Source organism: Phodopus roborovskii, unplaced genomic scaffold (assembly GCF_943737965.1).
Source record: "Phodopus roborovskii unplaced genomic scaffold, PHOROB, whole genome shotgun sequence".
In the NCBI taxonomy this organism is placed as follows: Eukaryota; Metazoa; Chordata; class Mammalia; order Rodentia; family Cricetidae; genus Phodopus; species Phodopus roborovskii.
In genome coordinates, this window is record NW_026126408.1 from 17,548,976 (window position 1) to 17,565,291 (window position 16,316).

The 16,316-nt window shown below is 38.4% G+C and overlaps 1 protein-coding gene across 5 annotated transcripts in view; it reads left to right on the forward strand.

Moving 5' to 3' along the window:
* Positions 1-16,316, forward strand: part of Ltbp1 (latent transforming growth factor beta binding protein 1) — a 385,515-nt gene that overhangs the window by 243,304 nt on the left and 125,895 nt on the right. For all 5 annotated transcript variants that reach the window (XM_051181870.1, XM_051181869.1, XM_051181868.1 and 2 more), the window contains one exon: positions 16,138-16,260. In XM_051181870.1, the coding sequence (XP_051037827.1) occupies positions 16,138-16,260 (123 nt within the window). The remainder of the gene's footprint in view (positions 1-16,137; positions 16,261-16,316) is intronic.

The following is a 16,316-nucleotide window of genomic DNA, read 5'->3' on the forward strand; positions in this document are numbered from 1 at the left end:
GCTGAAAGGTTAAGTATCTCCTGTATGGTTGAGTATAGCTGAAACCGTATCTTAATTTGACCAGTGCCTCCTTTAGTACTCAATCAGTTGTGACTGAATTACTATTTAGTCCTGAAATTATTTCTTGATGTTGTGTTTTAAGAATTGGCTTCCAAGTTGGTTTTCTGGGTAGATTTTGATTGCCTCCAACTAAGAACCCAGCCTTACTGAGTCATGAACTCAGAGCCTAGAGCTCATTACAGATTAAAAAAAATAGTATGAATGAAGAAAGGGTTTCTTTATTACTAATAAGAGAGTTATTATTAGTTTAGTTAGGCAAAGTACTGATGGCTTAGGGAGAAAACTAAGATGTTTTTAGTGATTCTTAGTAAGTTCTGTGTCTAAACATTAAGCCATGTCCAGAATCTTATACAATGGTAAACAAATAGCTAACTTTCTTCTTTCTTTTTCTTTTCTGAAATGTAAGGAACTGGCTGGCCTCAAACTTGAATTTTCTTAATAATTAATTTTATTCTAATAACTGCTTGTTTTATCCCAGTCATTTCTATGGTATGATATGTTAATTCAACAATATCTGTTATCCCTTCGAACGTCATTGTGAAGTAGGTGATGCTGTGTAGAGATACTGAGGTCCATTGAAATTAGATAATTGTCCAGTATAGGCTAAGTATCAAACTAGGTGGACTGAAGCTGGTGACTTTTAAGACACACTGGGCCATATGTAAGGATCCTGTCTGATTTTTTTTTAAAGTAGAAGTGAAACTTTGCAAGCCACGATTTTAAACGACTAGAAAATTTTTCAGGAGATGCTCATCAGTTTTATATTTTCCTCTGTTGGTATGGCTGGGTGATTGTGTGGTCCGTGCAGAGCAAATCTTCTGATGGTTGTTTAGTAACACCAAATTCCAGCTCTTGTTGGTCTCCAGAGGAGGCCTGAAAAGCAGCATTATGTTTTCTGGCAAGGAAGGTTTCTGGATTGTAGTATCACAGAACATCTATTTCATGGTTCCTCAAGAAGGCACTGCTAAATTACACTACAGAAAAGGTTGACTCATGAAACAGTATGATTTCATTCAGCATAATCTACTGTAATTACTATTGAGAGCAAGGCCTAATTTCCCTCCCTTTGTGATATTATTAGTTGGCAAAATGAAATAGAACTTTCTTGAATTACATACAGACACTTAGATTTCCTAGAGCCTTGAAGCCTTTTGATTTTGTTATCCCCAACGGAAATTCAAAAGGAACCCATTAAGCATCTAATTATGTGTGCTTCCCACATTGTTCTTTCAGTCTCTAGCCCTCTCTATTTACAGAGCACATTTAAAATTAAAGTGATTAATAACTGGAATTACATTATTTCCTTCATGTCCTGAAGCAGCTTTTACCAACGAGTACTTAAAAACAAAGAACTAACTGTGCACATGTTAACTTGAGAAGCTTTCACATCATTGTGCTTCAAGATTTTCCCTCTCTCTCCTCTAGTCATTCAGTAATTATCTTTTCAAGAGAGTGATTTATTGCACACATGCTGCTCTGAGAGCTGCCCCTCTCTCCTCAGTACGATGGAATTGGTATGATCTGCTTCATCTATCACAGCAAGCAATTCAGCTGTGTTTCCTGGTGGATCCAGAGTGACATTCTTCATCTGTCCCTTGGTTATTTTGCTAATGGTTTTATACACAATGAGAAATAAATGAAATAGTACTATCTAGAAATAGTAGTAAGAATGACTATTTTTTGATAGCATTATCAAATACTAGACACTTCCTCTCTTCCAATAGTATCTTCACTCCCCATTACCCTATCATGAGATAAGAACATTTAAAATGCAGACAAGTTGGGTGCGATGGAGATGTGGCTTAGATGGTAGTGTGCCTGCCTGGCATCTTTGAAGCCATGAATTTGGCCTGCTGCAGCACCATTAAACTGGGTGTGATGGCAGCAGCTGTAATCCCAGGATTTAGGATCAAGGGGTAGAAAGATGAGCAGTTCAAAGTCATTCTCCTCTCTATAGTGAGTTGGAGGCCAACCTGGGTTACATGAGACTTTGTCCCCAAACCAAGTTAGATGTACTTCTAAGTGCCAGATACTTTTTAAAAGCAAACATCACTTACCAGTTTCACGACTTCACAGATTAAAAAAAAAAAAAATCAACACAACTGTTTTCTGCCTTAAAATCACCTGCCAAAAATGATACAGATTGCATCAAAATATGTAAATATGAGATGCCTTACAGTTTTATGACCAGTGGCATAAATGTTAGTTTCTCAAGGGTGATCTTAAAAACTTTCTTAGTGATTCACTGTTCCACAAATGTTAATTTATGGGCCATTCCTGCCATGTATAGAAGATGTGTCATGAGCTGTGGGTAAGATACTATTTCTACACTCAGACAGCAGTTTGAGTCAGCAGGATGTAATTTGCTTAATTCACTCTCCCAAGTCACTGAGTTATAACTGACTCAGGATGAGACTCTCAAAGGAGTGATGAAGGAGTTGCCTGTGGACCTTTCTTTTGTTTTATTTTTATTATTACACTGGTTGTTTTGCTTTAACAAAATAAACGAACAAAACTGATACATTCATGGCAGTGATACTCATTGCTGAAACTCCCACTGACTGGCTCTTTATAGGTAAGATTTCCCTAAAGTGTACCTTTCATGAAATTTTATGTACACTCAAAAAATAATAGGGATTTAAGGATCATATTTGTTAAATGAGACTCAACTGGTGATTGTACTATATATGAAGCAATTTCATCTACAACCTTTTGTGGAGAGTGTGATCCTTGGATGGACTAGTGCACAGATACAGTGAGAGTGTGATCCTTGGATGGACTAGTGCACAGATACAGTGAGAGTGTGATCCTTGGATGGACTAGTGCACAGATACAGTGAGAGTGTGATCCTTGGATGGACTAGTGCACAGATACAGTGAGAGTGTGATCCTTGGATGGACTAGTGCACAGATACAGTGAGAGTGTGGTCCATGAGTAGTCTAGTGCACAGGTACAGTGAGAGTGTGATCCATGGGTAGTCTAGTGCACAGATACAGTGAGAGTGTGGTCCATGGGTAGTCTAGTGCACAGATACAGTGAGAGTGTGGTCCATGGGTAGTCTAGTGCACAGATACAGTGAGAGTGTGGTCCATGGGTAGTCTAGTGCACAGATACAGTGAGAGTGTGGTCCATGGGTAGTCTAGTGCACAGATACAGTGAGAGTGTGGTCCATGAGTAGTCTAGTGCACAGATACAGTGAGAGTGTGGTCCATGAGTAGTCTAGTGCACAGATACAGTGAGAGTGTGGTCCATGGGTAGTCTAGTGCACAGATACATAAACAGAGCTAGAAGATTCAATAGGTCATCACAAAGCAAATATAGTTGTATAGTTATTTCCCAAGTCAACACACAGAATATATCTTACACCTTGGAATTGCCCTGTTTCCTGCCTGGAATTTCAGTTTCTTCCTCTATAGTATAGGTGTAATCAGTGTTCTAACTCTTGGAACCACAGTCTAGTTTTGTATCTTTAGAAATTTTTCTAATTTTTTAATATTTTTATTTCTCTCTTCTTCCCCTTCCTTGTAATCACCATTTTCTTCCTTCCTTCTCCCTCTTTCTACTCCTCCATTGAGATAGGCTCTTCCTGGGTAGTTCATACTGGCCCCAGAGTCAGGATATGGACTCCTGTGGAGTCCAGGATATTCTTGAATATGTGATCCTCTGCCTCCTGGGTGCTGGGAGTATAGGCATGTGCCACTATGTCCAGCCCAATGTGTGTTCTTTCGTTTCTGTCTTCTCCTTTTCTCACTTAACAGCATGTAACCAATCAGTGTTTATTCTGACTGCTTAGGTGATGCTATGGATTGCTGTTGTTATTCAGCATCCCCAGTACTCCTCCTTTGCTGTATTCGTCACTGACTTCTTGCAGCCTTGCTACATGCCTATGTCCTCTTAGAGAATAGTCTTCCTCTATCTAAATTAAGTGAAGTGAAGTGTGTATGTGTGTGTGTGTGTGTGTGTGTGTGTGTGTGTGTGTGTTCATGTTCATGTGGGTGTATAAGTATGTGTGCAGGCCAGAGGCTGACATTGGACTATTGTGGTTATATAAGGATCAGGATAAACAAATAGGCCGAATAGATGTTTATTCAGGGAGAAATAACTTACAACCTAGACAGATGAACACCAGGAAATTCCACCCGATCCTCTCCTGTCCTAGTCCGGCCAGCCAGAGAGCTTTTCCCGGCTCTTTCTCTGACCTCCTTCCACAGGTCACTCCCGCCCACGGCTTCACCCCCCAATGGGCGTGGTCAGTGCCACAGAAGGACTATCTCACTACAATTCCCCTTTTAGTCTAAAGAAAAGATTTAGGCTTAATACAAAACTATATACAAAACAGTGAATAACAAGTGTGCTCTAAGAAAAGGAAAACTGAGAACAAAATGACCTACATATCTAGTCCTAGGGTGAAAGCATAACGGAATTTACAATAGAGTTGTCCTAAGCTGGAAAACGTAAGTCTAGTACCTAATATATCTAACTAGGAAGAGAGAATAATAGTTGTGATAGTTTAATCTTCAACCTCATCAAGACCTGAGAAGGAAAATAATGATACTAGAGTAGACACGAAGTGTGGATGGACAACTTCCAAAAGGTGCAGCAAGGACAGAAACAGCAAACCACCTGGACAGTCACCCTAGGTCTCACAGCAACGTTGGTACACCCAGTTTTGGCTAAGGCCAAGAGAACTTGACAGACCACAACAACTGCAGGGAGGTAGAATGGCTGTCTTACCCTGACTTGGTAAGGTCCAGCAGTCTTCTATATTTATCTCCTGCAAGCACATAGGACTGCATGTCCAAATCAGTGGTTAAGGTGGGAGCAATTCTTTGCCCAACAGGCTATTAGCTGAGGCGAGAATGAACTCCAGCAGGAGCAACAACAGTGTCCAACATATTTTCGGGAAAGTGCACAGTGCTGTCAGGACCAACAGTGTCTCATGTCAATGGAGTACTAATATTAAAACATTTAAATACCATGTTCTGCATGTCTATGAAGTGATTGAAGATTAAGCATCTATATCTGACTAATCTCATAGGTACAGGAAACATGCGTGAAGATAATCTGTAATACTCAGGAACTTAGCTAAAAAACTGATTAAAACTTCCCTGAGTAAAGCAGGAACAAATACTTAAACAATATAACTATATACATATACATACATATAAATCCCTAAAATAGAGGTAAAGTAGAAATGTCAAGACATGAGGTAGAACATGATAAATATCACAAATTGTATCAATATACAAATGTCTTGAATACAAGAAAAGTATATATACATAGAATATGGTAAAAATAATGTGCATAAAACATCATAAGTGGAAAGATTTCACACAATATAACAAAATATAAACTTAATTTTACATAGCTTACCACATATAAGAATACATAACAATGTAAGCTGTAAAATACTATCTCATTCTTACTCAAATTCACAAGAAAATAGGCTAATCTACCTATATCCCATCTAAACCATACCTTTCCCAACCATTCCCTATTCCTGTCTAAAAGATAAACCCGAGTGTAAACATCACCTTCCATACCCAACCCTAACTAACTAAAACCAACCCAAAGACGATGACTATTATCCCAAAATTCCAAGGGTAGGGAAAGGGGGCGTCGTTATCTTAAGGTTACTTCCTGCTGAAATGGGACGATGATTGCTCCGATGGATCCTGTAGGAAAAAAATTTTTAGCAACCAAATTTCTCAACAGAACTGGCTGTGACATATGTAGCTAGTCACTGTGTGGCAGAAAATTCTTGACTGTAGTTCTATTTGAAACTCTGGCCAGAGTGTAATAAAAAAGGTGCACCATTACAGCTAGCTAGTCATGAGTTGTCTTGAGCAAAACAGTCTCAAACCTGTTTTAGGGTGATGTTTGTAGTTCAGATGCATCAGGTTGAGTCAAGTGGAAACAATGATGTGGGGCCCCATTTTCTTTCCAGAGAGTTCAAAGACTGCTGTTAGGAATCATTATTATTCCTTGTGGAAAAGTTACACATCAATATTAAAGTAAAATTTTCAAGTTTTAAGGTATGCATTAGGGAAAGACAACAATAAGCATTAAAAGGTATGTGAGAAAATTAGGATTTCTGAGAGAAAATTGCGTATAAGAAATGGGTCCCCAGATTTTGTTTTCTTCTGCCTTACACCAATTGGTTTCTTGATTTAAGGCAGAAACCATGAATTTAATCTTAACAACATGCTTGAATTTAGAGAAGGAAAGCCAAATCCAACTCCAAAGCCAGCACTGGTTTACATAAATTGGGACTTCAGGAATACTAGATAGTAGAAAGAAATAGATTTCTTTATAGAAATAGTTTACTACAATTAAATATATTTTTACCATATATCCAATTCTGCTTCCTTAAATGATTGTTTCTGAAGAGCTGTCTTCTGTAGGTACCTACATGTTCAGTGTCTTTTGGCTGTTTGATGATAGGTTTTCTCTGTTTTCCTGTAAGAGCAAGAACAGAAAACTTCCCCTACCTTTGAGAGGCCTCCGCACACCTCATGGGACCTAATTTGTTGGATGACTTGTCATTTCTCTTCATTAAGATGTTTCTCTTGTTCAGCTTGAATCTTGATTAACTTAGATGGTATCCATAGGTTTTCTTCTCCTGTAGATACAAATGCAAAACCCCTACCCCAACGTAACACATATCCTGCTTTCCATTCTGAGGTCAGAACATCCTGGAAGTACACTAGCTGATTTAGTTCAGAAGATTTTTCTATTGTCCAGTGTCTTTCTGCAGCTGTTTTTCCCTTTTCATCAGCATTAAGAAAGTTTAATGTTAATAAAGTATTATGTAATCTGTGTTTGGGTGTCTTGGTTCCTCCTGCCTGTTTATGGAGCATTTCTTTTAAAGTACGATTGGATCTCTCAACCACTGCTTGTCCTGTAGGATTGTGTGATATACCAGTTATGTGCTTTATGTTATAATACTCAAAAAACTGTTTCAATTTGCTACAGACATATGCTGGAGCATTGTCAGTTTTTATTTGTGCAGGTATGCCCATAATGGCCATTACCTCTAATAGGTGTGTGATAACAGAATCAGCCTTTTCAGAGCTCAGATTAGTAGCCCATTGAAACCCTGAAAATGTGTCTATAGTGTGATGTACATATTTTAATTTTCCAAATTCTGCAAAATGAAACACATCCATTTGCCATATTTAATTCCTATTTATACCTTTAGGGTTACTGCCTGGTAGTAAAGGAGTTTGGTTATAGAATGAGCAAGTAGGACATTTCCTTACTATTTCCTTGGCTTGTTCCCAAGTGATAGAAAAGTCCTTTTTTAAACCTTTGCTGTTCACGTGGTGTTTCTTATGAAACTCTGAGGCTTCTAGCACACTTCCTATCAATAAACGATCAATTTCATCATTGCCTTGTGCTAGAGGACCTGGCAGACCCATATGGGATCTGATGTGTGTTATATATATATAGGATGAATCCTCTTTCTGATAGTATCTTGTAACTGTATAAACAGTGAAGTTAATTCTGTATTGTCAGGCATAAATTCTGCAGTCTCAATGTGTAAAACGACTCTCTCTGTGTATTGAGAGTCAGTAACTATATTGAGGGGTTCTTTAAAATCCATAAGTACCATGAGAATGGCATACAATTCTGCCCTTTTCCTGATTTATATCCTGCCTTACCTGATTTGTAAAAAATAGGTGTTTTTTCTTACAATGCATGGAAGGATCCAAATCGTTTTCTTTATGAATTTGATTCTCTCAGTTTTGGGATAGTTGCTGCTAATCGTTCCCAAAAAGTTACTGCAAGCTCTCTGTCAATATTCGTTATCTTTCCATAAGGAGGAAATTTCCTCGTTAGTTAAAGGTACTATAATTTCTGCTGGGTCCCTTCTTATTAGCTGATGAAGTCTTAATTTACCTTTTATAATCAAGTCAGAGATCTTTTCTATATATGTTTTTAGTTTTTTATTCTGTTTATGTGGTAGGAATATCCATTCTTATATGATATCTTCTCTCTGCATCAAAATCCCTGAAGGATATTCTCTAGATGGTAATATAACCAGAATACAGTCTAGGTTTGGATCCACAAGGTCCACATGTGCTTCTAGTATCCTCTTTTCTACCCATTCTAATTCCTTCTCAGCTTCAGCTGATAGTATTCGTGAACTATTCAAGTCCTTATCTCCTTTTAGGGCCATTTTCAGGTTTTTCAAATCATGCCCTTCTACTCCAATAATGGTTTGCAGTTGAGAAATCTCTCCTAGTAATTTTTGAAGATCATTAAGAGTCTGGTAGCGATCTCTTCTGATCTGTACTTTTTGTGGTCTAATTTTCTATAGACCTATTTTATATCCTAAGTAGTTGATAGACTCTCCTTTTTGTATTTTTTCAGGTGCAATTTGTAATCCTCAGCGAGGTAAAACTTCCTTTACTTTCTCAAACATTTTTTCTAATATTTCTCCTTTAGAGTCAGCTAACAATATATCATCCATGTAATGATAGATTATGGATTGTGGAAACTGTTTACGAATTATTTCTAATGGTTTTTGTACGAAATATTGGCACAGGGTGGGGCTATTTAGCATTCCCTGTGGCAAAACCTTCCATTTATATCTCTTCACTGGTTGAGAATTATTGCAATTAGGTACCGTGAAGGCAATTTTTTCTTTATCTTGTTCTTGTAAAGGTATAGTGATGAAGCAATCCTTTAAATCAATAACTATAATAGGCCATTCTTTGGGTATCAAAGAAGGCAAGGGCATTCCAGGCTGTAGAGAGGCCATTGGCTGGATAACTTTATTGATGGCTCTCAGGTCTGTAAGCATTTTCCATTTACCAGATTTCTTTTTGATCACAAATACAGGAGAATTCCAAGGGCTGGTTGATTCCTCAATATGTCCAGCATTTAGCTGTTCCTGAACCAGGATTTCTAAAGCTTCTAACTTCTCAGAGGTCATAGGGCATTGTCCTACCCAGACAGGTTCCTCTGTTAGCCATTTTAAAGTTAGGGCTTTTGGTTCCTCTGTTTGTTCAGCACTTGTATTCTGTTTTTGTACAGCCTGGATATTTGGTATCTGTCTTGTATAGTACTTAATAATATTTTTTTTTCCACAATCATGATTCTACTAATTGCTTCACATAAGGTGAGTGCATGCCATAAGAGACTACTGCTTCCTTTATACCTTTTAAATCTTTCATACGTATTGGTTCCCACTGATATGCAACGACACCTTTTGGGTGTTTTTCGTTGCTGGTTTTTCATTAATAGATACAGGGGAAAGCTCCCCTGATCCTAAATGGTGTGGAAATTTTTAAGTCTTTTTCATGCCCTGTTACCTGTAGTTCTTCTTCTGATGTATCAGACTGAAGGTCTTCTAAAGCCTGAAATCTATTCACCATTGTTTCTTTGAGTGTCTAAACTTCTTGAATCAAATAACTTTCTAGAGACTTCATTGCATCAGTCAGTTTCTTACTTTCTCCAACTACAAATGATTCCATGTTTTTAATCTTCTCATCCTTAGATATTATCTGAATGGCATGTAAACTGCCTTCCAGAAACAATGTTCTATCTGCTAGCTTGCCATTATCCTCAGACATGGAAGAGATTTTATCATCTAGTCTTTCTATCTGATGTTCAAGTTTTTTAAACTTATTAGTAGCTTCCTCCGATCAGGAACGAGCTGTTTCTGCTAGCATGTTAATGTTTCTGTTCTGGTTATTGAGGTATCTGACATGAAACAAATTCTACCTGTCAGCTCTCCAACACCATCTTCAATATTCTGAACCTTTCTTTCTATACTTTCTATGCTTTGAATTCTATCATTTTCTATGTTTTGAATCCTTGTACTAAGTCTCCTATGGTTTGTACAAGTTCCTTATTGTTTGCTGTAATCTCAAACCATTTCTTTAAGAATATCATGTTAATGATGAAAACCATTGCTATTACAAAATAAAAGTACATATTGGTCCAGTCATAAGTTTCTTCTGCTAAAATCCCTTCTGTATATGAAGTAAAATAATCCCTAAATTCCTGGAGGAGAGGAGGGAGGGGGAACTTCTTCTATAAAGATGGGACGTGTTCATAGGTTATATGTGTTATCTTAAGGGCCTGAGGGAGGATCTGGTGTGGTCTGGGTCATACTGATAGAGCAGAGGTCATCTGGGCTATTAGCCACTTCCAGTTCTGGTTGAGCTTGGAGGAGGTAGGTATGGCTGGGCCCTAAAGATAGCACAGGGGATACCTAGGCTTTAGCCATCTCCATTCCCAGCCTTCTGGGCAGAAAAGAGGTTATACATCTTTTCGCTTAAAAAGACAACCCTGCATGTTTAGCATTCCTGGCTTCTTTAGTGCTGTCTCTGAACACAAGGACCTCTGTGCTCCCATCAATAGATTACTTAACATTATCTTTTTCTTCAGTGCTGGGTATTAAACTAAAGGCATTGTATATACCAGGTAGTCGCTCTTCTAACCAGTTACATCCCCAACCCTTAGAAGACCATTTATCTTAGGTTTAAATTATGTGATGTGGCCAAGATTCAACCACTTAGATGGTTTTGTATTCTGGATCTTCACAGGTCAGAGCTACGCTGGTAGGCTGTAGAGGCAGAGCCACTTTACGTGTTTTTAGGAAGGGGGAACATGTAATTCTCTCTGTAAGCTATGTGTGGCTTCACCAGTTCTGCTTTCTTGACACAACCACAACCATGTAAGTGTCTTCTGTCTGCTTCTGTGAGATCCCAGCCTGCCCTAACACAGCACTGGGGCTGAAGATAGAAGTATGTGTGTAGGTGGCCATAGGAGTGTCTCTCTTTCTGCCTTTATTTTAGCTTTGGTTCTTGAGCCAAGTGGATGATGCTATGATGTAGTAGTCCTGCTCTTCCTGTTGAGGACAGGGCCTTATGGACTTTCAGAGACAATGGTGGCCCGCAGAGGGATAAATCCAATTGTTTACCTATTTTGTTTTTTAAACTGAGAATTAAAGTACATTTGGCTTAGTCTGAGTACATTAAAGAAATGTGGTTGACCCCATAAAATGTGAGATTTCTGATCTCTATTGTGTTAGGCAAGGGTTGATTACTTATATTTTTTAATCAAGTTAGAAGATTTTCTTCTTAAATGTGTGTGGTGCAGGGAGATGCTTTTTTTTTTTTAAATAAGGAAAATAGCCTTAGGAATTGAAGTCTGGGCAGAATTATAATTCACAATTTGCCAGTCACATTTCATATGGTTGTTAAACTTTGGCCCCATACCATCTTCACTTAGAGTGGTCTCTAAGCTTATTTTATCGGGATGTGATATATTTACTATAACCTGTGTTTTGTCCTTCATCTGCTTGGGGACCTGCAATTCCTTCCCATTTATTTAGAGAAGTCAAAAATAACTTGAGTACCTCAGAAAGTCTTTTGAATGAATGCTCATGCTTCTCATTAATTTTTGAAACACTAAAGGAACAGTCATAAGTGATAAGCTTTTGGCCTTTTGCTTTTACTTTAACACAAAAGCAACAGATTATCTACATACCTCTCAGAATATAGCAGGGGATGGAAGACAGAATGACAAGGAAAAAAGAGCATATCTGTGTGGTTTTTTATGTATTTGTTTCCCTGTGACTGCTGATAATTTGTGACTGGAATCCTTCCGAAAGTTTGATATACGCATTTTTGATATAGACAAGAGTAGAGTAAACCAGAGCATCTTAGTCTTACACAGCCAGATGGGACATCCACCTCACTCTGCCTTACTTCATAATGATTTGTTTTACACATCTGAAATTGTCAGTACATACTTTAACTCTGGGGATTACTTTCAGAATGTTTAGAATCCCTGCTATTCATCCTCTTTGAGTGTCCCAGTCCTCATGGAAACCAGATGCTCTCCATGCATCTCCAGGAGTATACCATGTCTCCCTTTGACAGTCACAGACCATCTCCCCCTGATAGATGTGGGCATGGTGGCTCACATCTAATCCCAGAATTTAGAATGGAAATGGGAGGATTGCTGTGATCTTGAGGCCAGCCTGAACTACACAATGGATTCTAGGTCAGCCTAGGACTACAGAGTGAGACCTCATTTCAAACTAAATAAAGCAAAACCAAGAGAGCAGCAATTCTCCAAACCTAAAACACTTCCTGGAAGTGTCTGTATTTTAGCAGAAAATGTTTTATATCTAAATGGCTGAGAAGTCTAAAAATAAGTAATCAGTGCCGATCCTCATCTGAGAACAGCAGACTAAGACCACAACAACACAATACTGCCCTCTGCCAAAATGACTGAATTTAGTAAGGAGATTAATACTAGGTTGACAAGGACTTGTCAACTGGGAGTGGAAATTGGCATAACTCCTGGACAGCTTTTTTAAAATAAATAGAAGCCTTCTCTAGTGACCTAAAAATTTTACCCTTAAATACATGCTCAAGAGAATGAATGCTGAGGTCTTCCTGTCTATATTGTAGGTGTGCACACAGGTAGGTGTGTGTGTGTGTGTGTGTGTGTGTGTGTGTGTGTGTACATGTATTTATGAGTGCTCACAGACCATTGAGAATAATAATAGCCCCAAATGGAAAAACAAAAACAAACAAACAAACAAACAAAAAACCAAAAACAAATGTATTATTAGAATGATCATTTGGTTTCCTCACAGAATAACATATAATGCACCATTAAAAGACTGAGCTGCTCTATGCAACAATACCAAAGAACTTCAGTGAAATAAATTAGGTAAAATAAGCAATGTGATTCACAAGAAGAGGCAAGATGATAGCAGTGAGAATAATAGCCTGTCTTGGGTACAGAGATGTCACCTGGGAAGGGGCTGGACAGAGCTTTCTGAGGCAATGAAAATGGTTTTCCTCAATTTTATTAGTTATTTTTAAATTATATGTATGTGCATGCCTGTGTGTGCAAGCACAGGTATCTGAAGAGAAGAAAGAGTGTGGAATTTCCTGGAGTTGAAGTTGAGTAGTCGACAAGAGTTCTGGGAACTGAACTCAGGTCCTCTGTAAGAGCAGTATGTACTCTTATCCTCTGAGCTATCTCTCCAGTCCCTGTGGAAGTGTTCTTAATCATGATCTTGGTGGTGACTACATAATAGTATATGCACACATCCATTTCTTTATTTTTGAGACTGTATTTTAATTATAGCAATTCTCCCTTCCCTTTCCTCCTTTCAAACCTTCTCATCTACCTTTCCCTGCTCTCCTTCAAATACATGTATTTCTTTCAGAGCTGGGCTGACTTTATATACTCCTCCTATCTCTATCTCTGTGTGTTGGGATTACAGGCATGTGCCAACAACTGGAGTACATTTAACTGTGTCAAAGGGAGATACTTTAGTGCATATAAAATAAATAGGAGAAAGAGAATATAAATGTAATGCTTCTCTGATCATGAAGTTTTAGGAAATATGCTAAGATGTAAACCAATCATCTACTAGAGGAAGCATGGTATTTTTGACAGCTGTGACTATGTTCAGAAAGGCCATGTGTCAAGGGTCCTAGGGTCAGTTGGGGGCAGTGGCAGTCAGGATATGATGGCCCAAGGCGACCAGTGTACCAGAAATCAGGAAAGTCTTCCATGATTTCCGCCCTCAACCTCCCTGTTCATATTTTTTGGTCCTTATTGCTTGTGTAGTTTGAGCTCATAGTCCCTATGTACCAAGGCATCATGGTTAAAGTGTGAGCTGTGCTATGGAAGGTACAAAGGAGAAGCATTAGGAAGGAGTTCATGTCAATTGTTATAAATGAGGCATTCATGGGACAGAAGATGGAGAACCTTCAACTTTGACCTAACAACCAACAGTGAGGCTGGATGAAGACACTTTGTATACCTGGTAACAAAGGAAGGTTCTGATCATGGGATGTGTGGTAAAAAAGCCACTGCATAGGAGAAAACGTGCTAATGATCATAGCCCGGTAGAGATGTGAGTGAGAAACGGAAGTCCACTGTTTCTAATCGTGACTGGCTGGCTATCCAAACCTCAGGCATTACTTGGATCCTATGATAAGGTCTTTGCTGTACTGTGTAAGCTCCAGCTGGAGTTGGTACTCTTTCTGATCCTTCATGGTGGTTTTCTTAAGAAGAATGAGTTATGGGGGAATATTTTCAATTACACGCCACACACAAATGACTGTTGCAGCACAGTACACAGCCTGATAAAGAACAAGACCATCAGGTGCTGGGCCTGGTGGGTGTTCTTCTGTGTGTAATCTAGCTACCTCATTTCCAGATACATCTCACTGCCAGTCTGTAAAATGTATGTAACACATATGCACTAATTGCTCATTGTATGTCATGCACCAAGTTCCATTTTGCCCCTGATGTTAACGTGCTCCTCATATGACATATATTTACAAGGAAGTGTCCTTATGGAATCTGCTACCTCATACAATGAATATACACAGTAGAAAAAATATGAAAATTTAAAAAAAGCATGTGGTTTAGATGAAATATATGCAACATAGATAAGTATGAATTTTTAGAACATCTTCTAGTCTTCATGTTTAAATAATATTTTCTTAAATAATGAATTATCAAGGGAAGTATTTCACTTTTATGTGGAGATTCTGTAATACTTTTCTAACATTGTGTCCCATCTTAATTTATGAAATTAACATTTTAAACCCTTCATAAAAAGATTGCAGAAGAATTTTCTGATGGAAAGATATAAATATTATTTGACATAGAAGCTCTAATAGCCAACATCTGCTAACTGTTAAGCTTCATAGTCCACACTAGATCAAATAAAAATGGCTACTAGCTTTTCATTTTTAGCTTTTTCATTTTGTTTAATTTTTCATTACATTTACAAAGGACTATGTAAGCTTTTGTTTTAGTTTTTAGTCACCACATTTGTATATTCTCTCTTAGCTCATTTTGGTTTCCTTTGGGACTGGCCCGTTGGTCACGTTCTCTGTTTCCAGGCATTTGTTCCAGAAGCCTCTATGGCTGGTTATTCCTACGTGGATATCACAATGTGATCTTTAATTGTGAAATAGGATTCTTCGTCTTCGGGCATTCTCTATTCACAAATCCTTTCCTCTTTTCTCAGACTAAAGCCCTGCAGACATCTTTGAGGCCTCTCCCCTATTTCCCAGCCTTGGGTTGCTCAGTCAAGTGCCATGCTTTGTCAGCCATTCTTTCAAAAAATGAACTGTGCCTCCCTCATCTTCCTGGTTATGCTTACTGTCACCCATGTGGATCATCACTATCATCATGTAGCTTATCATCCTTCAATGGCTTGTTTTATGGTCTCTGCTCACCAAACCATATGCTGGCCACAAGTGTATCATTGATAGCAACGCTTGCCTACTCAAAATCTTTCAGTATAGCTTCCTGTTCTCAGTAAGACTGAGTCCCAGCCTATCCTGGCATGTACCAGCTTCATGTCCAGCTATTTATTTGCCTTATTGAAACTTATTTCCAGTCAGTGACTTGACTCACCATTTCCCGAGTCCCTTTCCTTGGCCATTATCTGTGCTGTGCTTCAATTTTTAACAATATAAATATCCCTTCCATCTCATTGCCCTACACACACACACACACACACACACACACACACACACACACACCCAGCTTCTACCCTAATGAAGTCCCACACATTGCCCAACGCTGCCTCTAACCTCTTTCAGGGGTTGTTTTATTGTCTGTATAGGCAGTTTCAGAACTTAATGTCAGTTTCTAATTACTCTAGTTTGGTTAACAAACCATTCTTTACTACTTTAGCAGTTCACGTATTCTGTGTGTAGTTATGCTGTCAGTTTCTTCAGAATAAGGATTATTGCTCCCTAACACTCAGCATAAACTAATATAAAAGCTCAGTGATGGCCATGTTGGTTAGCTTTGTTTGCTGGTACATTTCCGACACCTAAGATAGAACCCGGAGTATATAGTATGTGGATCAGAGCTGATGGTACAACTGCAAATGTTTAATGACAATCCAGTCATTTTAGTTTTCTTCATTTACTCCTACTGTGTTTTCCCTTTGTTTACTTTAACCAAGATTATTGCAGTGAAGCAGAAAGTGAGCATGAGAAGAGCCAGATCTGCACACCAGGGCTTGGCTGATCCTTCTGAACTGCTTTTGCTTTCTTGCAGATATTAATGAATGTCAGCTACAAGGTGTATGCCCTAATGGTGAGTGTTTGAATACCATGGGCAGCTACCGATGTTCCTGCAAAATGGGATTTGGACCTGATCCTACCTTTTCAAGTTGTGTCCGTAAGTAATAATCAGTTTGGCTTTCTATCTTTTAATCATGTGCCTATGGGAGTTAC